The 21,256-nt window shown below is 49.0% G+C and overlaps 1 protein-coding gene across 4 annotated transcripts; it reads left to right on the top strand.

Moving 5' to 3' along the window:
- The first annotated feature begins 1,899 nt into the window (after nucleotides 1-1,899).
- On the top strand, nucleotides 1,900-18,739 carry ANKRD54 (ankyrin repeat domain 54). 4 transcript variants are annotated; one of them, XM_007506222.3, is made up of 9 exons: nucleotides 1,955-2,480; nucleotides 3,768-3,815; nucleotides 9,036-9,067; nucleotides 9,223-9,316; nucleotides 11,054-11,125; nucleotides 12,189-12,236; nucleotides 12,334-12,458; nucleotides 14,347-14,454; nucleotides 15,279-18,739. In XM_007506222.3, exons 1-9 carry the CDS (start codon nucleotides 2,177-2,179, stop codon nucleotides 15,351-15,353), a joined length of 906 nt encoding a protein of 301 aa, XP_007506284.1. In that variant the 5' UTR covers nucleotides 1,955-2,176; the 3' UTR covers nucleotides 15,354-18,739. The 4 variants fall into 4 exon arrangements, with proteins under 4 accessions (XP_007506285.1, XP_056654889.1, XP_007506284.1 ...); XM_007506223.3 differs by lacking the exon at nucleotides 11,054-11,125 and having other exon boundaries at nucleotides 1,900-2,480; XM_001381512.5 differs by lacking the exon at nucleotides 9,036-9,067 and having other exon boundaries at nucleotides 1,985-2,480; nucleotides 9,218-9,316.
- Nucleotides 18,740-21,256: the final 2,517 nt, after the last annotated feature.

Raw genomic sequence — 21,256 nt, 5'->3', positions numbered from 1 at the left:
AGACCTTGTGCTCTGAGTTTTTATGTAAGAGTAATTGTGTTTGTGATTGTTTTTTAGAGCACAGGTTGTGTTAGCCATGTTCTGTGTAAATCCTATGCTAGACTTTCTCCTGTAGTCTGATTAGCCAAAAGTGAAAACATTTCTGCCAAAGGTTTCAAAAATTTCCAAGTTTGGTCTAGTTTCTTTGTTCCTAATTCAGGACAAGTTTAATTTGTAACTGAAATAAAATCTGTTTAATGTGTATTTCCAAACTAGAAGGGGAATGTGTTAAAGGCTGAAATAGACCTTTTCTGGGGTGGGGTGGGGTGGGAAGGCTTGTATTACAGCTCCATAGGACTACTAAAAGTAGAGTTTATGGGATTTGCATATAAACAGCACCCTGAGGCTTCCACCATTCTCTTCCTGGCAGAATGACAAATTTTATTTTGTCAGTGTAAGGGAAGGTGATATCATAGTTTTGTCCAAACGAACAAAGTGGGATGGGGTGGAGCAAGTGCTCTTTCAGTTTAAAGTTTTCTGTCTGATGTTTAAGGGTCTTTACTGAGCACAGTTGCAGATATTCATGCTTCTTTCTGGCTTCAGGGAAAAAAAGGAGCTTGTGAAAATAGAAATAGCAATTAATTTGCCAAAATGCAAAATATAATTTTGAGAAGGCATCTTGATGATTTGGATGTGAGATGATTTGCCAGAATTGAATTGCCTCAATAAATTAGAAGCAAAAACAAATCTGGGGGTGGGGGTTGCTTAGTGCATAAGAAAGATTGACAAGTGCATTAGATCAGAATCTTTCCTGGAGCCTGGTGAAGTGGAACCCCTGAGGAACAGTTGAGCAACTGACAGTCTCTCTGAACCAGGGAGAAGAAGGGTGTGTTTTCAGAAGCAGTTTGAGGATTATCTTTCAAGTTACAGGCCTGTGAATATCTTTGGCTGTGGCTTCAGTCTTCTGAGATTGAGAAACTGATACAACTGGGGAAATACCATCTGTGAACATATCTTCTGGGATTCTTGACTTCTGCTTACCAAGGACTCTTTTATAAAATACTGGTCCCTGATAAACTTTGTCTTTAGATAACTTAGAGATTAGATAGAGTAAGTCAGATAGTATATATATTTATTGGGTAAAAGAAGTTAATATTTCTCTCTTATCCCTTCTTCCTTTCTCCCTTCCCTCCTCACTGCCAAATAAAAATATTTAAATGGTATTTCTTTGTGTTTCTTCCCTAATCCCCTTCTAATCTATTTGTATTGTAACATCCTAATAGTATTGACTATTTCAGGGTTGGGAAGGTGTTATTTATTCCCATTTCCTAGTTGAGGAAACTGAGGCAGAGGTTAATGACTTGCCCAGGATCAAACTGCTGTAACGTGTCTAAGGCCAGATTTGAATTATATATATGTATACTCATATATAATGTAAGTATATATAATTAACTTAATATTGTTATATGACTAATAAATATACGTGTTGTGTATTTACACATATTAATATCCACACACTTAAATGTTTATTCTGATTGGTGACTTCTGTCCCGGGGAAGCGGGCGCTTCTGCTCTTCCCCACCCCAACTCATATAAGATTCCTCTTTTCAACTCTGGAACACACGTTCCTCTCCTCTCTTCCACTTTTCGCCCTTTCAAACGTATTCCCTTGGAAGCTTCTAGCGGAAGCTCTTTCCGAACATGCGCATAAGTTCCTACAAGCCTTCCTGCCTACAGGGCGGAAGCTCATTTTTTTTTTTCACTTCCTTCACATAGGCTCAACCCCTCTCCCACCAACCCAAGTTGGATTTAAATTTCTTATTGAAGAGTCCATTTCACTCCTTCCAGTTCTCTTTTGTGATTGATTGTGGCAGTCTTGCAGTGATTGGCTAAGGCATAAGTACATTTCAACCTCAACAAGGGGCGTGTGGCCCGCTTTGCTTTCTGATTGGACTATGAAGCTGCCTGTTGGATTGCCACTACCAATTCATAATCCGAAACCTAGCCTTCTCTGTCTCATTGGTTTCGTCCGTTCGGTAATGATAGCCTCTGATTGGTCCAAGAGGCTGCTCCTTCCCGGGCCTGAAAGCTAACGGGGCCAGGACCCCAGAACTAGGCTGACGTGACGTTCGGTGCTGACGCTGCGGCGTTGACGGCGGCGGTGACTGTGGCCGGGGCCGGGGTCTGCAAGGTTGCCATGGCAGCCCCTGGCGGAGGTCCGGGACTGGGCGCCGGAGCCGGGGCATGGGAGGCGCGGGCAGAGGGCGGCGCGGGGCCTGAGGGCAGCTTCTCGTTCGGCGGGTTCGCCGCGGTGCTGGGCGGCCTGGGCCCTGCGGCCCCGACCCCGGCGTCCGCGCCGCTGCGGCTCCTGCACGAGCTGTGGCAGTGCGACCCCGGCCCCAGCCCGGACGACGAGCGGAGCGGTAAGCTGCGGCCCAGCCGCTTGCGGAGAGCAGCCAGGCCCCATCGTCGCCTGGGGCCCACCGGCAAAGAGGTGCATGGTGAGTGGGGCGGGGCCGGGGGTGGGACCCAGAGAGAGAAGAGCCCTTTCCCCCATTCCCAGGCAGCTGGGGTAGGACAGTGGGGACCCTCCCCATTCTTAGACCGAGAAGGGGGCGGGGGCTGGGCGGAGAGAGAGAAGACTCCCTCCCACTCCCCAATTCCTAGACCCTAGGGTCAGGAGGACCCCCCCCCCCCCCACTACCAGCCAGCATTCCAAGGCCAAATCTCCTGAGAGAGGCCCTCCCTTCTTCTCATCAGAGACCCCTGTGTCTGCCAGTGGGTTATCTCCCCTTCCCTTCCCTTCCCGACACCAGGGATCCATAAAGGTTTTCACCCGCCACCCCTTTCCAGAATTAGCAGAAATCACATGGTGAAAGCCCCACCCCCTTCCCCTTCCCCTTCCCCTTCCCCTTCCCCTACCCCTACCTCGGCCATCCACCAGAGAGCACTCTTGGCTCTAGAGAGACCACCCACCACCAAAAGCCTTCATCCTGGGATCCTTTTCTCTCTGCCCAGCAACAACCAAAAGAATCATTCTGTAGGCCTTGAAGGAACCATGATAACCCAGCCCCTTTATGTCTTTGTGTTACAGAGGGGGAAACTGAGGCCCTGGGGAAGTGAAGGGGCTGGCTTACACTCCTATGGGTAGTACCTAAGCACCATAGGTAGGATTTGAATGCAGTTCCTTTGACAGTGCTTTTTATTGCATCAAAATGCTTCTGTATAGGATTTTGCATTTCTGGAGCCCCTTCCTCACAATAGCCCTGTAAGCCCAGGCTTGTTGTTCAATACCCAGACCTTTTTTCTTTCTTAGGGTAGGACGAGTTTTAAGACAGAAAAGCAGTAAAGGCTAGGCAATGGGGGGTTAAGTAACTTGCCCAAAGTCACACAGCTAGGAATGGTCTGAGTTCATTTGAACCCAGAACTTTCAGACCATAGGCCTAGCATTCTCTCTACTGTGTATGTAACCTAGCTGTTCCTTTAGGCCACAGGATTTCTGGAAAAATAACTGGGAGACCTGTGGGGGGTTGCAATGGAGCCAGACGGTTCATCCTTTTAACATTTTTTAAAGAAAAGGCAGAGGGGGCTGTCATGATTGACCCTTCTACAGAGTTTAGGAAATCACCACTTGGAGAGAAGGAATTTGAATCTATTTTGAAGGAGCATCTGCTTGACTTTGGTATCCTTGCTCTTCTCCCAGGTTGGCTATTTAAGAAACAATGCCCCTCTTTCCCCTTCCTAGGATATTTTTTTTTGACACTGGTTGTCTCGGGTTCTCTTGACAGCTTTGAAAAGACTTCGGGAAGCTGCCAATGCCAATGATTTAGAAACAGGTGAGTTTTCTCTGAAGTGTCTGCTCACCTCAGGGATCCTAGAAGTCTCCTGAAGAAGACTGGACAGTTGGAGCTGGTCAGGAGAGGGCTTTGGCTCAGCTGAACCAAGGGCAATTTTGCTCAAAAAAAAAAAGGAAGAATGTTGATGTCATTCTTTTGAGAAATAGGGAACCTCTAGGAGGGAGACAAACTCACTTTTCAGCAAGTGCTGGGATATTTGTGAACCTTTCCAGTAGGTGAGAATGTAGGGTCACTGGCCCTGACTGCTTGCTAGGAAGGAGACATGGAGCCTGCCTGAGCTGTTTGCACTTGGAAGCAACATTTCCTCTTACCTTTCTACCAAAAGAAAGCAAGAGATGAGGATAAGGGACTTCTAAAGCATTTCAAGTTTCAAGACCTTTACCAGGGGGACCCATTGGAGCCTCACCAGCACCCTGGGAGCTAATGGCTCCAGCTGTGATTTTCCTACATGGAGAGGAGAAAGGAAGGGTCCAGGGCAGTCAAATCCATCTTCCTGTCTCAAGTCCAGCATTCTACCAGGTAATTAGAAGTTGCTGGACAAGAGAGATTTGAGGAACTCTTAAAAGTACTATGCTGTCCTGTAGTCTTATAGCTTCCAAGCTGAAATAATCATTTTGCAGATGAGGCAGTTGAGGCCCAAAGGGGTTAAGCAAGGTCACACAGTGGTGAAATCAGGACCAGAACCTCAGAGATCCTAAAGGGGGATGGGAATTAAACCAATTTTGTGGCATACATTTAAAAAAGCGAAAAATCCTTCTTTTGATTGAGAAAGGTCCAAACCAAAGAATTCCTCCAAATAATTCTGTTTTGAAAATTACATTGTACAAATTACACTGAATCCTGAAACCCCAGAGGTTTTGACATTTCAAATTAAAGGTCCTTTCCCACTCCAACATTCTCTGTTCTAAGATCCCTCGTAGCCTTGACATTCCCTGTTCTAAGGCCTTTCCCAGCTCTGATATTCTCTATTCACCAGGTCCTTCTCAGTTCTCACATTTTGACTATTTAAATGACATTACTGTTCTAGGCCCCGAGTCATTCCACTAGTGAGAATAGAGAGAATGATCTCAGCTCCCAACCATCTTATTACTAGTATGCCTCATGAGGAATGGCACTGGCCTTTTGGAGCTTCCTGAGGCAGCACTGTAGTGGTTGGAAGCTGAGCAGCCCATCTCACAACTTGTCACTTGCTCCCCATTGCTGGGCCCATCAGTACTTGGCTTCACTGCTTCAGAAGAACCTAGCTTTCATTGCCCTTACCGTGGGATTTTTGGAGAACACTCCCCCTAATGTGGATACAGACTCCATTCTCTGACCAGGCCTCAATAGAGGGTCTTGCAGAGCCAGTCCCTATTGGGGTCTCCTTCTGGGGAAGAGCCTCAGAGAAATGTCACATAGGCCATCCCATCGCCACTCTGGAACCAGTGGCCACTGCTGGGACCACAAGAAGCATTAGAGAAGAACTTGTGCCTGAGGATTAAATTCAAGAAAGTCATAAAGGATCATTTCCTACTGTGTAAGAGCCAGTCTGATGAAAGGGAGGCTGACCAGGGCAGGACCTGAAACACCTATCAGATCTCTGCCCAGTGACCCTCATTTCTGTAGGTCTGGCCTGACAATTTAGTGTCATTTGGTCCTCATAGCACCTGAGGAAGGCAGCCAAGGTTAAGCAGTTTCAACTATACAAGGTCCTACAGTGAGGGGAGGGGACCCTCGAACCCAAGTCTAAAACAGCTTGGGCTAGTGGAAGAAACACTGGGTTGGAGTCAGGAATTCCTGACCAGATTCTGTACCTAGCTTGTGGGTAGTGTGGTCCTGGGGAGGGAACTCAACCCCTTGGAACATTGATGTCTGCATCTGTAAAATGGGGACGGTTCTGTAGTGCCTTCTTGGAAGGATGAGTGTAACACTCAAGAGAAGGACATTCTTTTTCCTCACTTTGCAAACTTTAAAACTTTAAAGGGAAGGTTTCGTGGATGCTGGACTTTTAAACCAAGACTTCAAAGTTTTGCCAGGGTTTACAGAGATGGAGAAAGGCATTCAAGAGGAGGCTTGATAAGGACTGACCTGGGCCCTGAGGTCTCAGGCCAGAGGTTTGGGAAAAATCTGGGGCGACAGCTGTGAGAGGAGTTCCCCATGTGCTGGCTGGTGCTTGCTAGTGTCCCTGCCTGGCCACGTGTATCAGCTTCTCCCAAGAGGGCAGAATGTGTAGCTTTGGTTTTGTATCCACAGTGCCTGGAACATCATGGGTTTTTTTTTTTAAATTTTTTTTTAAACCCTTACCTTCTGTCTTGGAGTCAATACTATGTATTGGCTTCAAGGCAGAAGAGTGGTAAAGGCTAGGCAATGGGGGTCAAGTGACTTGCCCAGGGTCACCCAGCTAGGAAGTGTCTGAGGCCAGATTTGAACCTAGGACCTCCCGTCTCTAGGCCTGGCTCTCAATCCACTGAGCTACCCAGCTGCCCCCACACCATGGGTTTTTTAATTTATCCACTTTCCAGTCATAGAGTCCTTGGCTTCCTTGAGAGCCCCACTTAGTGCCTCCTCTAGGGAAATGTGTCCTGAAGCACTCCCGACTGCCAGACATTCCTCCTTCTAGAGTTAGGACTTCATTTTCTCTGTGTGGATGTCTTCCTCCCCAGAGACCTTATTTTTGCTTTTGTGTTCCTAGCACCTCGGACAGCACTTGGCATAAAGTAAATCCTTGAGAAAGAGTGAGCTCTTAGGCTGCATTGAGAGGCCTCACAAGCCTAGCTCTGGTCAGACTGGATCAGAAGTAGGCATGGGGCTCAGTCCTGAGCCATTTTTTCAAGAGATACTGATAATCAGCTTTTATTAAGCACCTATTCTGTGCAAGAGACTGGGTTAAGCACTGGGAACACAAATGAGAAGCCTTGTCCTTATGGAGCTGTTTCATAATTCAGTCATTTCAGTCATGTCCAACTCTTCATGACCCCACTTGGAGTTTTCTTGGCAGAGATCCTGGAGTGATTGGGCATTTCTTTCTCCAGCTCATTTTATAGACGAGGAAACTGAGGTTAAATGACTTGCCCAGGCTCACAAAGCTAGAAAGTATCTGTAACCAGAAGGGTCTTTTAGACCCAGGCCTGGCATTCTTTGCATTCTGGCACCACCTAACTGCCCCAAAGAATGTATTTGGCTCTATATAAAGGAAATGGCATATTACACACATCAGTAGATACAAACTCTACAATAATAAGAGCTAAAGTTACTTTGGCGCTTTAAGGTCTTTTTTTTTAACACAGGGTTTAGAATCAATACTGGTTTTTGATTCCAAGGCAGAAGAGCAATAAGGGCTAGGCAGTTGGTGGTTAAGTGACTCCAGGGTCACCCAGCTAAGAAATGTCAGGCTAGATTTGAACCCAAGACTGTTTATCATACTGGGCACTCTTCCTTCAAAACTGGTCAAATATGGGGCCTGATCTGACTCACCTTGACAGGTCCTTTACCCCCAAATTCCCTTGCAGCTAAGTGGCACAGTGGATAGACAGTATACTGGCCTTGAATTGAGAAAGACCCAAGTTCAAACTTGCCCAGCTACTTACTAGCTTTGTGACCCTGGAGAGTCCCTGAACCTTTCTTAGGCTTGGGTTCCTCATCTATAAAATCAGGATAATAGCACCTACCTTACAGTGTAGTAGAGGACAAATGAGACAATATATAAAGCATTTTGTAGAGCTGAGCATATTTAGTATTTAGCCTGTAAGGAGAAATGGGGTTAGTTTTTAAAGGGTTGTACTTTATTGTTTAAGAGTATGGTCTTCAGGAATTTAATTAATTCCAAAAATATTTATTTACAAAATGTAGAAAGAGTGAAGTAAGAAATCAGAGAGAGGATAAGGTAAGATATCTAGCCTGAGCACTAAGTAATTTATCTCTGGCCCCTGGCTCAAAAACTAGGCAGGGGAATTTAGTTCTCAACTGGATAGGCCTCAGCCCTCATAGCCTAAGACCTGGGGAAGTCTCTTCAGAAAAAATCCAGCAGTTAAGTCAGCCTTTCACTCACTATGTGTCAGTCTAACAGCAGATCCTTCTGCCCTTCTTTACCGGCCTCAACTTGAAAGCATGAAGAATTCCTCACTCTTCACTTCCAAAAAAAATGAAGAACTCCACTTTCACAGGAGGTTCCACTTCAAGTATCCCAGTTCTTTCTCTTGCCTCACTTCCCCTAATTCCATGTGTCTACCAATCACGGCTGACACTTTTGCTCTAGGACTGATCAGAAGGCAGTTAGTCAATTCTGATTCGTTACCCACTATCACACACGTGGGTCACAGATCTCCCACGTCATGATTAAGTGGGATATTTGCACTTTTGGTGATTAGATCTAAATAGGCAGATCTTCATACTTAACTTTTAAGTAGGGTGTTTACACTTATGGGGATTAACATCCAAAATAGATATGTTACAATTTAAATCTTCACAATCGAGGAAGAGCTAAGTACCTTCCTTGTTACAATCAGGGGAGAGCCAAATCCAATCTTCACAAGCCATAAGAGGACTTTGGGGAGATGTGATTGACAACTGTCTCTTCAAGCATTTGGAAATTTAGAAGCTGCAAAGATGTCAATTTAGATTTGACATCAGGAAGAACTTCCTAGCTGACCCATAGTGGCCTGGACTTCCAGGAAGTGGTGGGCTTCCTGACACTTAGGGTCTTAAGCCAAAACTGAAGGATGTGTCCTTGAGAAAATTCTTGTTCAGGTCTAGGTTGGACAAAATGACCTCAGGGATGTTCTGATTTTGTTTGTGTAAGGAACCCATGCCTGTACCAGCCCTTGTCTCTGCCTGCCTGCCTGCCTGCCTGGAGCATACCCTGACACTTGGCTAATTCTTGATCTATCCCTTGTCATCCCTTACCTGGAGATTCAGCCCAATTCCTAAAAAGTGTTAGAATGGAGCTTGGCTTCACATCTAGGCCCCTATTCTATAGCCCAGAAGCTCACCCTGATTTAGGGCAAGATGTGGGCTGTGCTAGGCCAGGATAGGTTAAACCTGGGGATAGCAAGAGCTGGACAGAATCCTGGGCTTGGTGCTAGCCAGGGTGCTGAGAGCTGTGAAGTGCTCTCCCTGCTCTCCCAGCTCCACCCTGGCCTTTCCTGGGGTGGGCAGGAGTAGGGGCACAAGCCAAAGAGCAGCCAACCCAGGCAGTCACTGTTCTTCCTCTTCCTTCCACAGCTTTGCCCTGGGCTCTTCTGGTCACAGACAAGGTGAAGTCCCCTGTTCAATAATGCTGGGATCCAAGGGGAGAACATGTTCTTGATGTTCCCTCCTGGTGCAAAACAGCCCCCCTTCTCCCTGGCCTCATGCTCCGCTCATGCTCCCTTTCTTTTCTCCTTCTCTTCCCATGGTGGTGTCAGTGCAGCAGTTGCTGGAAGATGGGGTCGATCCATGCACAGCAGATGACAAAGGCCGCACAGCTCTACACTTTGCATCCTGTAACGGCAATGACCAGATTGGTGAGTGTCGGGATGGAGCAGGAATGGTAAAAAGGTCTGGTAGGGGGATGGGAGGGAAGAGGAGGAGGAAGTAGGACCTGGTGCTTCTGCACTTTGGGTGGGTGAGTAGGTAGAGATGCATGCAAAATCTCGGTCTCCTCATTCCCAGGTCGGGACAGTATCTGCCCTGAGATGCCTCTTAAAGTTGGGGTACGTTGTGATTGGAAACATCAACTTAACCCATCAGCTCTTATTTGTCCAGGGCTCTGGTAGGGATCAGGAAACCTGGGTTCCTTGTCACTGCAAGCAAGTCCCTTAACCCTTCTGGGCCTCAAATCCCTCTTCTATGAATTGAATGGATTAGGCTTAAGAGATGGTTGAGGTTTCTTCCTCCTGGGTTAGCTGTGACTGTCATTCTCCCCAGCTCTGCTCTCCCATCCTCACACATCAAAGAGGAGGAGGAGGATGTCAAAAGCAGTTTGCTGAGCACATGGCAGGAGAAGCTTCCCATTCCTGGAATTAAGGATGTATTCAGATTCTTGAAGCTGCTGACCTCAGCCTAGCTCATTCTACCCCCAGACTCTACCTTGGGTTTCCAAATGCCTAGTTAGCTCCATCACTGGTATCATAACCCTATGCTTCTCTGAAGAAGGGCTCAAACCTTCTCCATCTTTGAGTTTCTCCCTTGACACTCAGCAGACTTGCTAGAATGCTGTATGCTCCATTCAGATACTCCCCCCTCCCCCTCAATAAACCCTTACTTTGTATTTTAGAATCTGTTCTGTGTATTGGTTCCAAGGCAAAAGATCAATAAGGCCTAGGCAGTGGGGGTCAAGTAACTTGCCCAGGATCACACAGCTAGGAAGTGTCTGAGGCCAAATTTGAACTCGGGACTTCCCATCTCCCATCATTGGTTCTCAATCTACTGAGCGTCCTGGCTGCTCCCTCAAGATATTTTTAGACCTGTGGTCCCAGTTTATTTTCAGGACACCATGAGAGAGATAGCACTAGTACTGCATGATTTCTTCCTCTCTCCCCCACTTACATGTTAAGTGCTATTTTCACTTTTGACAAGTACTTTAAGCTTATTAAACAGATAAGAATTCTACTTAATTCCACACCTGCACATTCTACAGTTGGCCTGTATCCCTACATTTATCATTTCCTTGGGCACCAGAGAGAGCCAGAACCATCCTTTTGTCATGAGGATGACCCTTAGCCAGGTCCTTCCTTTACCCAAAGCCTCTTCTATGTCAACGGCTTCTAAACAGTGCCAGATGCCTCTCTTGGGGGCCCCTTTGTGTTCACTGACCTCCAGTGAGCACACAGGGTTCCTTTCATTTAGGAGCTGAATGAAGGCAGGAGAAATTGGGAGATTTGGATCCCTGGACTCTCTGACCCCTCCCCTTTAGGCACAGATACTGGGTAGTTCCATTTGCTTCTGCAATTGAGATTTGGGAAATCTCTGCCTGGCTGAGGAGAGAAAAATGAGCTGGATTAGATGATGGTAGATAGCTGCTGAGCTGGGAGGGACCTCAGAGGGTTCAAGCCCTTCCTTTATAATTGAGAAAGCAGGTTTAGAGAGAGGAAGGGACTTTTTAGAGGTCACAGAGCTGAGATTAGAACTTGGATCCCTCAGCACTAATGCAATCCAGAAAGTGGGCATCCTTGCCCCTGGAGAGAGGAGTGGGAGGAGGGAGGGCAGGAGGCAGGAGGGGCTCAGCTCCTTGAGCCTTCTTTGGGACTTCCTCATTGTAGTGCAGCTGCTCCTGGACCACGGGGCTGATCCAAACCAGAGAGATGGGCTGGGGAACACTCCTCTGCATTTGGGTACGTACCAGTATCAGGGGAATGGGAGGTGGGGCCTATAGCCTGAGGGTCTTTGGCTTTGCGAGGCCACCATATCTGCCTTCATCATGGTTCCTGATCTCTCTGGGTGATGCCCCGGCTCCTCTGAGCCCTGACAGAAAAGACCCCGAGGAGATGAGTGTACCCTTACCTTCAGATTGTGCTCCTGGCATAGAGGACAGAAAGTCACTGAGTCTCTCCTGCCCAAAGAGTTAGCTCTATATTCCTGTCCTGGCTTTCCAGTCGATCGCTAATCCATGAAGTTTCTGAATGGCAAGATGAGAGTGATCAGATCCTTATAGGTAGTTAAAGTGAATATCTAATAACTCCAAGTATTATATTTTATAAGATTTATTAACAATCACTTGAAGTAGAAGAAGTAAAGAACAAAAGTATAAAAAAACCTGAGTAAAAAACCACATGAGAAAAATTCTCCTGCCTGGCATAAAGCCACCTTTCACCAGCTGCAATCAGGAGAAAAGAGAGCAAGGGCGGAGCTACACAAAGCTTATATATTCCCTATGTTAGCACGTAATGTGAGAAGGAAAATGGAATGCTGGGAGAGAGTCCTGGGGTTCAAAATTATAATTATACAAGTGGGGCCTCAGATAGGTTCATGTACCCAGAAAGATGAGACCTCTGCCACCCTAACATCTAGACCAGTGATGGCGAACCTTTTAGAGACTTGTGCTCTGCCCCCACCCCTCCAGACCCAGTGCCAAGCATGCCCTGCCCACTCTCCTCTCCCTCCCTTCCTCATACCTCCACCTTATTCCACACAGGGGAAGGAGAAAGTGCCCTCATTGGGGTGCTTAGCAGAGGGGTAGATGATATGAAAAATGTCATCAAGTATGGTGGAGAGGGGGAGGGGAGCAAATCTTCCTGAATCCCTTTGCCTTTCTAGTAATGAACTCTGTTGGGGGATGACATGCATGCCCACAGAGAGCGCTCTGCATGCTTTCTTTGGCACCCATGCCATAGGTTCACCATCATTGATCTAGACCATTTGGTGGTTTCCTGACATGTCCCATGTCTGCCTCTACAGCTGCCTGTACTAATCACGTTCCTGTCATCACCACGCTGCTCCGAGGAGGTAAAATGTTTTCAAGCCTATCTGACTCTTCTTCCTCTTTCACCAGTACGTCCCGGCTCCCTCACCTGCTCTCTTTCTTCCCTTCCTTCTTCCCCAGGGGCCCGGGTGGATGCCCTAGACCGAGCGGGCAGGACCCCCTTGCACCTTGCCAAGTCAAAGTTGAATATTCTGCAGGAGGGGCACTCTCAGTGTTTGGAAGCCGTCCGGCTGGAGGTGAAACAGGTGAGGGAGGTGCCTGGACCCATATTGTGTGCTCCTGGTTTAGGGCTAGCCTGGAACCATGAAGGCTCTTGGAGGAGAATGAAGTGTTATGAGAAATGCCAGGAATCCGCTAATGGGGTGATCCTTACTGCCACTGGGATCTGTCCCCACCATGCCGAGAAAGATTCAGGATAGATCCAGAGGCCTTCAGACACTCTGGGCTCCCATCAGAGGGTCCACAAGATGATACTGGGAAGACAAGAAACTATTTGTGGTCCTCTACTTTCCATGAGAGGCAGGTTCTCACCCATAATGCAAGGAGAGGAGAAGCTGGGCTTGGCCTCTAGAAATCAGCTAAGGAGAGTGTGCAGTGGGCTGTTGGAGAGGAAGGGGAAAGGGGGCTAAGGAAAGGAGCCAGTGTGGGTGTGGAGACATGAGTGAACAGAGGGAGGGGGTTGTGAGGGAAGTGCCCCCCTCACTAAGGTGGCTGTCACCAGTCCCTCCCTCACTTGTCTGGCTCCTTGTCTTAGATAAAGAGTGGTTGACAGCCTACAAGAGAGGCCCCAGCCAGCTCCGTGGTTGCTCTGGGCTCCCAATAAGAGAGCTGAGGGGAGATGGAGAAGAACCATAGGCTTCTGGGCTCCAGATTAGGCCCTACCATCATCTCATACTCCCTAGATGAAGGACCCAGTGCAGCATTGCAGAGTGTCACCTAGTTCTCATCAAGCCATTTTTTGGGTGAGAAAATGAGGTCTGGAATAACTCCAGGGTAACCCAAGGATTCCTGGCAGGCAGACTTGTACCCTGTGTCTCCTGATGCAGAGCTGGGCTCTTTCCATAACGATTCTTAGGGAGGGAGAGAGAGAGAGGAACAGGGGCATCGATTAAGCCTTTGCTGTGTGCTAAACGCTGTGATCCTCACTGCAATTCTGGGGGCCACATGCTGTCATCACCCTCCATTTTACAGTGGAGGAAACTAAGGCAGAGGCCGGCAGAGGGTCAGTGCTTATCTTGGGGAGACTGGATCCCTAACACTGGGCCTGTGGTGGTTCCCCAGCTCTTAATGAGGGTAATGCAGGTGCTGTGTGGTTAGGGGCCCTGTGAGCCTCTGTTGGTCCTTTTGTGCCACTGCTTGGCCTTGGAGACCCTCCCTGACCTGCCTCGATGCCTGTCTCCTTTGGTGGCAGGGTCACGACACTTGCAACCCAGCTGGGCACCAATACTTCATGGCGTCACAAGGCAATGTCCTTAAAATGGATCAGGCCTAGAGACAGGAGGTGGGGTTCAAATTTGGCCTCAGACACTCCCTAGCCCCTCTTCTGTCTTGAAACCAGTACTCAGTATCTGTCCCAAGAAGGTAAAGATTTAAAAAATCAAGATAAAATGAACCATGAACTCAGGGAAAAGTAGTCATCTGGTTTGTGGCCCAAGGGCTTAGAGGCAGGAGACCCGAGTTCAAATGGAGGCTCAGGAACCGACTAGGCCAGTCCCACTTCACCTCTGCTTCAGTTCCCCAACTAGAAAGCAGAGATGATAATAGCTCCTCCCTCCTAGGGCTGCTGTGAGGATCAGAGTACTTCCCTTCTGTCTTAGAACTGATAATAAGTATCCGTTCTAAAGCAAAAGAGCAGTAAGGGCTAGGCAGGGGGGGTAAGTGATCAGCAGCATTACAGAGCTAGGGGGTATCTGAGGCCCGACTAGAATTCAGGACCTGGCTCTAGGCCTGGCTCCCAAGCTAGTGAGCCACCTAACTGTCCCCCAGGCTTCTTTTCTGTGCCCTGTCATCTCTTTGGGCCAACAGCCAAGACTCTTCTGTTGTCCCTTTCCCCTCCTGACGGAGAGGTGGCTTCTGCCTGCTCCCCAGCCTTCTGGAGCCTGCCGCCTACCCCCTGCCCTCCTGTCGTTGCAGATAATTCAGATGCTCAGAGAGTACTTGGAACGCCTGGGCCAGCACGAGCAGCGGGATCGCCTGGATGACCTGTGTACCCGTCTCCAAATGACGAGCACCAAAGAGCAGGTAAGGTGGGCACGGGCTGGAGGCTAGGCTCTTGCCACCGCCCCGTGCCGTCCCGTAGGCACAAGGCTGCCGGAAACAGCCCTGCATCTAGTCCTGCTGGAGCCAAGCATTTTGGGCTTGGAGAAATGTCCAGACTGGCTCTGCACAGCCCTCCTGTGTGTGCCCTCGGACAGATGGTTTGGGGGTTTTTGCTAAAGTCGAGGAAAAGTCAGGCTCTGTTAAAACACAGTTTGGAGGGGTGGAGGGGACTGCTGGGTGGCTCAGTGGCTTGAGAGCCAGGCCTAGAGACAGGAGGTCCTGGGCTCAAATCTGGCCTCAAACCTTCCCAGCTGTGTGACCCTGGGCAGGCCACTTGACCCCCTGGCCTAGCCCTTCCTGCTCTTCTGCCTTGGAACCAATAGAAAGTATTGATTCTAAAACAGAAGGTGAGCGTTTAAAAAAAAGCTGAGTGGTGGCTGATGGGCTGTAGGAAAGCGAGGTGGCAGAAGCCATGCCTTCCATGCGGGCTGAGGCTTACCAAGTACTTGCTTTGTTCCAGGCACATGCTCAAGGGCCTCAGAAATGAGGAGCCTGGAATTAGTTTTAGAGTGGAAAGGGGTGAGAAGGAAATGACTTTTGGTTCTGAGAGGAGAAAGCTGCTTGGGGCTCAGGAAGTGTGTGGGGAGGGGGGTGGGGAAATTCTACTTGGCATTTACAAGAGGAGTATGTGTGTTCCCATCTCTTCTCTTGTGGTTTTTCTCCTCTACCTTTCGAGCAAGCCAAATTCTCACCATCTTGCAGAGGTGGAAACTGAGGCTTATTGAAGTTTGCTTTGGTTCTGACAGGTGGATGAGGTGACAGACCTCTTGGCAAGTTTCACGTCGCTCAGCCTGCAAATGCAGAAGCTGGAAAAGAGGTAGCTCCAGAAGGTGGGCCCTCCCCAGAGCTCCTGTCACCGCCTCTGCCCAGCCTCCCTCCTCCCCATCTCCAGAAGGGAAGATGCCAGCCTGCCACAGACTTCCTTGTTTCCCCTGGAGGAACATGGTGTCCGGAGTGGTCCTTCTTCAGAGCCTCTTCATGGAGCCTTCTTTGGCCTCCATCACCCAGAACCCCATCCCCACTCCTTCTGCCCTCCCTGGCAGGAGGAGGCCCCAGCTGAGAGGTTTGCAGGCCTCTTTCTCCCTTTTGTTATGCCCATGGCCCTTTTCTGCTGCCGGCTGGGCCTAACCCTCCTCCCACCATTCCCTGTTCTTCAGTAAAGGTTCCCGTTCATCTCGGAGGCTTGAGAAGCCAGGCCTGAGCTGGAGCATAGACAGCTCCTTCTGCAAGGCCTTTGGGGATGGGGTGGGGGGGTGGACATAGGAGGTTGTAGTGGTGAATTCCGCACCTTCACCAGCACTTAGATCTCAGGAGTTTCGGTAAGTTGGGGGTGGGCCAGAAACATAAAATCTCTATGGGAACTGTGTGGAGGGCACCATTTTGAACCCTGGAAGCGTTGGCTCTTGGCAGGAGGCGCCTCTCCTCCTTTCGTGGGCATGGCTGAGGAGAAGATGCCCCCTTCAGTGTCTGCAGAGTCTCACGGGCCTCACTGGTGCTTACTTCCTTACAATGGCTTCTCTTTTCTCCCCCCAACCCACCTTCCTTTTTGGACCCAAGTCACCAGATTAGAATTCTTCAGCCATTGGCCGGGGGCTGATGAGGCGGGCCAGGTTTTTGCTCCTGGTTCGGCTCTAGTCTGCTCCCTTGACCCATGAGGGAGAAGTGGCAGGGTACGGAGAAGCCTCCTAAGGGGAGAACAACTCCAGAGGATGGGATGACAGACTGAGGGGTAATGGCTGTGGCCAAGGCATAGGAGGGAAGTGTGTGAGCAAGGTGCCCAAGCCTTGGCCAGCACCCCCTCGGGTCCCGGGGCTCCAGAGCCCTTTTCATCCCCATACTCCTGCCTCTAGGCATGTGGCAGCCCATTAAAAGGAAGCAGGAGCATGGAGCTGCCTCAGGATGGGGGCCCACAAGAGCTAATGGGCTCTTAGTCCTCTCCTCCCCTAGGGCCACCCCCTCAGCAGGGAAACCAACAAAGCTTCCATTCCTCCCCTCCTATCTGTATTCCCTTCTCTGGCTCAGGCCAGCAGCATCCCTGCCTTAATGTGCATGGCCTGTCCTTGCCTCACACCAGCCCTGGGAGGGAAGCAGAGCAGGGATCTCTTCCCATCTTCCAGGCAATGAAGTAGTGTCAGAGAAGTGACCTGCCCAAGGTCACGCCATGAGACCAAACCAAGTCTTCCAACCCTTGACTTCAGAGTGCTCTGTGGGACGACCAGAGAGCCCAGGGACCACAGCCAGGAGACTGAGCAGATGGCTGGCAGAACCGGGGCATTTGGGAAACGGCTGCCTCCTTCTCATTAGTCCTCCCTGTGATCTGGCTGCTGTCCTCTGTCCTCATGCCCATCTGGTCCCCTCTGCCCACTATCCCTTGCACCGGCGGCGATACCTCAGGAGACCTCCCTCCAGGATGCTGCCCTCACTCTTGTTCTTCCTGGGAAATGTTGCGATCGCTACAAAGAAATCCTTCAGGTGAATCCTTCCCATCAGGCTGGGCCTGCACAGTGTTCCCCAGCTCTTTGGCAGGATGCTGTAACAAGTGGGGGATGGAGACCTCTGAAGCCTGAGGTTCGGCTAGGTCTGATCTTGGAGACAGTTGGGTGCGTGGGCAGAGGTGGCGCACCGCTGGCTGGGACCCCTGCTCCCTGAGGTGGCGTCTCGAGCTGCAGTGGGCAAAGGCCAAACCAGCTGGGGATGGGGCTAATAGGGAACAGAGCAGGTGATCGGGCCAGGGGAAAGCGGGAGACCCAGATTTCCTCAAAAAAGAACCTGGCAGGCCTGGAAAAGGCCAGCTGTGAGCCTTCACTGTAACATGGGCAAATTGGCCCAGAGAATAAACCCCACTGTGTTAGAGTGGAATTTCTTATTTAAAGTTTGTGGGTTTTAAAAGTCAATGATCCCTCATTGCACCCTGAGGTGGCTGCCTGCCTGGCCTACCAACACCCCAGGTTGAAGGGAACCCTTCCTCTCTTCCACCTCAGGGTTGTAGCCTTGCAGAACTGGAGCAATGGGACTGTCCAAGGTGAAAGGAACCTTGGGGCTTTCCAGAATATTGGTCATTCCCCACACATACCCCAGTCTTCCTTGGAAGTAGTCAGCAGTCTTTGAGGGAATGAATGAGGCATTTATTAAGCTCTTTTGACCTGCTAAGCACTTGGGGATACAAATCCCAGGCCAGCTCCCCTTCTAATGGAAGGAACACAGAAGGAAAATATCTGCCGCAGGTCAGATGGACACATCCCATGGTTCTTAGAGTGCAGGGGCAAAGCAGATAATCAGCCTCATCTTTAATGTAATTTTCAGTAATGAAATATTTTTTGTTGCCTGACTAAGGACTTTAGGGATAAGAGCTCTCTTTTCTGGGTCTTCTGGAGCTAGGGCTGAAGCCCCTATAAGAAGGAGCTGTCCCTGGGGACATGCGCAGGGACAGCTTCCTGGACTGGTGGCAGAGGGCACTGGGCTGGTAGTATGGCTGTTTCCAAGCCTCTTGGGCTGATGGTGGTCAGGCTGGTGGGGGTAGTTTAACTTGTATGGCACATGCTGCTTCCCATCTCTCCCCCAAGGGGGTCCATCTGGTTTGTCAGTGCTTGGTGGGGAGGATTCCCATTGCTAAGTGCCCAGACCATTGATACACCTGATGGGGCTACAGAGGGAGAAGCCACTCAACATCACTGCCCTCGAGGAGCTTCTTGGCCACAAAATAGACATTCTGGACATCATAGAGTTCAGCCTCTTCATTTTTTCAGAGAGCACAAGGTCAAGTGACTGGCTGGCTATCTCTTGACCATTAGCATCAGAACAGGACTAACCAGTCTGGCTCCCAGGCCAGTGAGCTTTCTCTTTGGACCACACTGCCTTTCCTGGAGAGATGAGCCACATGTACTCAATAATGCCGAATTCCAGATGTCAGATGACAGGACTGGTAGTCACTAGTGGCAGGGCCAGCATGTGCTTCAATACTCTGCCATTTATGGCCCCAAATGCCAGGCTTGGTGATTCCTCCTTTTTTTGTGACGAAAACACCCAATTGCCTGGATGCTGGGGTCCAGAGCCTCCTTGATGCCTTTCCTGACCTCCACACAGACTTCCCTTCCTGCTAAAAATATTTCTGAACTGCCCCCTTGATGTAGGGCCTCCTTGAATTTTAGGTTTCTACTTGTGTATGTGATGGATTCCCCCTTATTAAAAGACAAAGTGTGTGCGAGAACTGTGTTGCTTTCTTATTTGAGCATTCCCTGTGGCTAGGTTTGTGAATGGCTTGGAAGTTTTGAGAGGGTTGGCCATGAGTCCAGAGCCTTCTTTTACATGAAGAAACCCAGGCCTTGGGCGGGGAAGAGTTGCCCAAAGTCTCTTAGGAAAGGCTTTCTCCAAAGAGATGGGATTCTAGTTGACTCTTGAATGGTGGGCAGAAAGCTGAGGTGAACATGTCCCAGCAGGATTTGGTGGTTTGGTACTTATGGTTCTGGCCCACAACTGGACTGTATGAGAGTCTACCTGCTACCTTGGGCAAGTCACAAACTTATCTATAAAAATAAGGCCACTGGATCAAATCAATCCTAACGATCTAGGAGCGCCACCCCTTCTCTCCACTCTAGCTATAAAAGTTCAGAATTCCAGGCCAAGGCAAGAGTTTCAAGAACACTGGGAAGTTGGGGAGACAATCTGAATCGTGCCAATAAAAGTTTTGTGATTTTCCTTCAATCATGGAGGTCGTTGGGACCCAAATGTAGGGGTGGAGTGTGGGGGGCTGAACGAAAAGTGGTTTGAGCTAGAAATCCTCAATGGAGCTTTCTAATTGGCCAGAGAGCAGCAGAGCCCCAGTCTGAGAAGTCCAAAGAGGCCCCTAGCCAGAGATCATCCCCTCCAACTGACTCCTTTTTACAAGGAAGAAACAAAAGACCTTGTCCTAGAATTCAAGGGAGCAGCAGAGCTGGGGCAGAAACCGAGGTCAGGGCTGCTCCCACTGCACCTCAGTATTTGGAACCCTTATTCTGGCCTTGGGGCTGACTTGTTCTGTGTAGTTTTTGGTGCTTAATAAATGCTTGCCCATTGGTTGGTTCATCACTGCTGTGTTTGTTGAGAGACAGCCAAGTGAGGATGGGGGAAGTGAAATCACTCATTTTTTTTAAAGTCAGGGGTCTTAGGGCTGAATACTGTTTTTTGATACTTGGCTTTATTCCTCAGCTAAATCACTGCCTCTCTTAGCCTCAGTTCCCTGTCTGTACAATGGAAGTGATCATATTGCCATCTTCACAGACGGCTGGGAGGAAAGCACTTGGCACAGATTTAGTGGGTTATTTTGGTTTTAAGGCAATGTAGTATACAGGAAAGTACACAGGGTTTGGAGTCCGATGCCATCTGTTTCTTACTAGCTGTGTGGCCTCCTACAAGTCATGTGACCTCTTTAGGCCCCAGTTTCAAAGTTGGGAGGGGTTAGAGGAATCCGAGAGCAGGGATGGAGTTTAGAACAGGGAATGTCAGAGCTAGGAAGGGCCTCAGAATGGAATGCCAAGACTGCCTGCTGGGAAGGACCTTAGTGATAACTTTTGCAACCTCCCCCACCCCAGCCCTGCTCCCAGGTATGTAGATACCTCAGAAGCCCTTGTGGTTCTTTTAAGTCCAATCTTCTGAATTAGGCAAGGCTGTATTGTTTTTACTTTAAAAACTTTAAATGTAGAAACAATTTTTGAAAATTGCTTTTGACATTTTAGGGTTCTGATTTTCTGCCCCACTATTCTCACCCTGTCCCTGAGGTGATGAATAGTGTAATATCGGTTTTATATATATATATAACTGATATTACACTATTCATATATACACACTTCTACTATATATACACATACGTATCTGTGTGTGTGTATAGATATACACTTTCATATAATAGCTATTTCTGTAATGCTCATGTCACCATAGAAGACACATATCACCCATACAATAGAAATCTCCCCAAGGAAGTTGAGTGGAAGCTTTGATCTGCCCTCAGACCCAACAGGTCCTTCTTTGGCTGTGGACAGCACTTTTGTGAGTCTCCCTTGTGATTATTTTGGAAACTTGCTTTGCTGAAAATGGCTTAGCCCTTCACAGTTGGATCAACATCTATTTCTGGTACTGTATATGCCATTCTCCTGGTTCTGCTCACTTCACTTTGCATCAGTTCGTAGAAATCTTTCTAGGTTTGTCTGAACTCATCCTGTTCATCATTCCTTATGGTGCGATAAACAGCCACATACCATTCTCCAAGTGATGGAGAACCCCTGTTTCCCATTTTTGGTTGGGCTGACCCTCCTCTGACCCCGTTCTTCCTCTCAGCTCCAGATGGTTGCCCCCTGCCCCCATCCCCTGGTCTTAGACCTAGAAACATGCCAGAGATGTTCAAGGTCCAGCCTAGCCTCTTCATTTTTATCAGGTGCAGGGAGGGGTGGGCACTTGCCAAGATTAGATACATGAGGGGCCAGCCCTACTGAGCCAGGATTCACTGCCCTTCTGTCTCTCCTTTCCTCCCTCCCTTCATCCTTCCCTCCCTCTTCCCCTCCATCGCTCTCTCCCTCTCTCTCTCCTTTTCCCCCTCTCCTCTCCCTTCTCTCTCTCTCCCTCTCCCTCTCTCTCTTTCTCTCCCTCCTTCCTTCTCTCCTGCCCCCACCTTCTCTCTCCCTTCTCTCCCTCCCTCCATCCCTCCCTCCCTCACCTTCTCTCTCCCCTCTCTCTCTTCCTTCATCCTTCCTTC

The sequence above is a fragment of the Monodelphis domestica genome, chromosome 5, assembly GCF_027887165.1.
Source record: "Monodelphis domestica isolate mMonDom1 chromosome 5, mMonDom1.pri, whole genome shotgun sequence".
Lineage (NCBI taxonomy): Eukaryota > Metazoa > Chordata > Mammalia > Didelphimorphia > Didelphidae > Monodelphis > Monodelphis domestica.
Note: the sequence above shows the minus strand (reverse complement) of the source record. Positions and strands in the feature narration are given on the sequence as shown.

Coding starts and splice junctions, on each gene's coding strand:
- ANKRD54 (XM_007506222.3), top strand. CDS start 2,177: ATGGCAGCCCCTGGCGGAGGTCCGGGACTGGGCGCCGGAGCCGGGGCA. Junction 12,237..12,333: donor CACCACGCTGCTCCGAGGAG/GTAAAATGTTTT, acceptor CTTCTTCCCCAG/GGGCCCGGGTGGATGCCCTA. Junction 12,459..14,346: donor TCCGGCTGGAGGTGAAACAG/GTGAGGGAGGTG, acceptor CTGTCGTTGCAG/ATAATTCAGATGCTCAGAGA.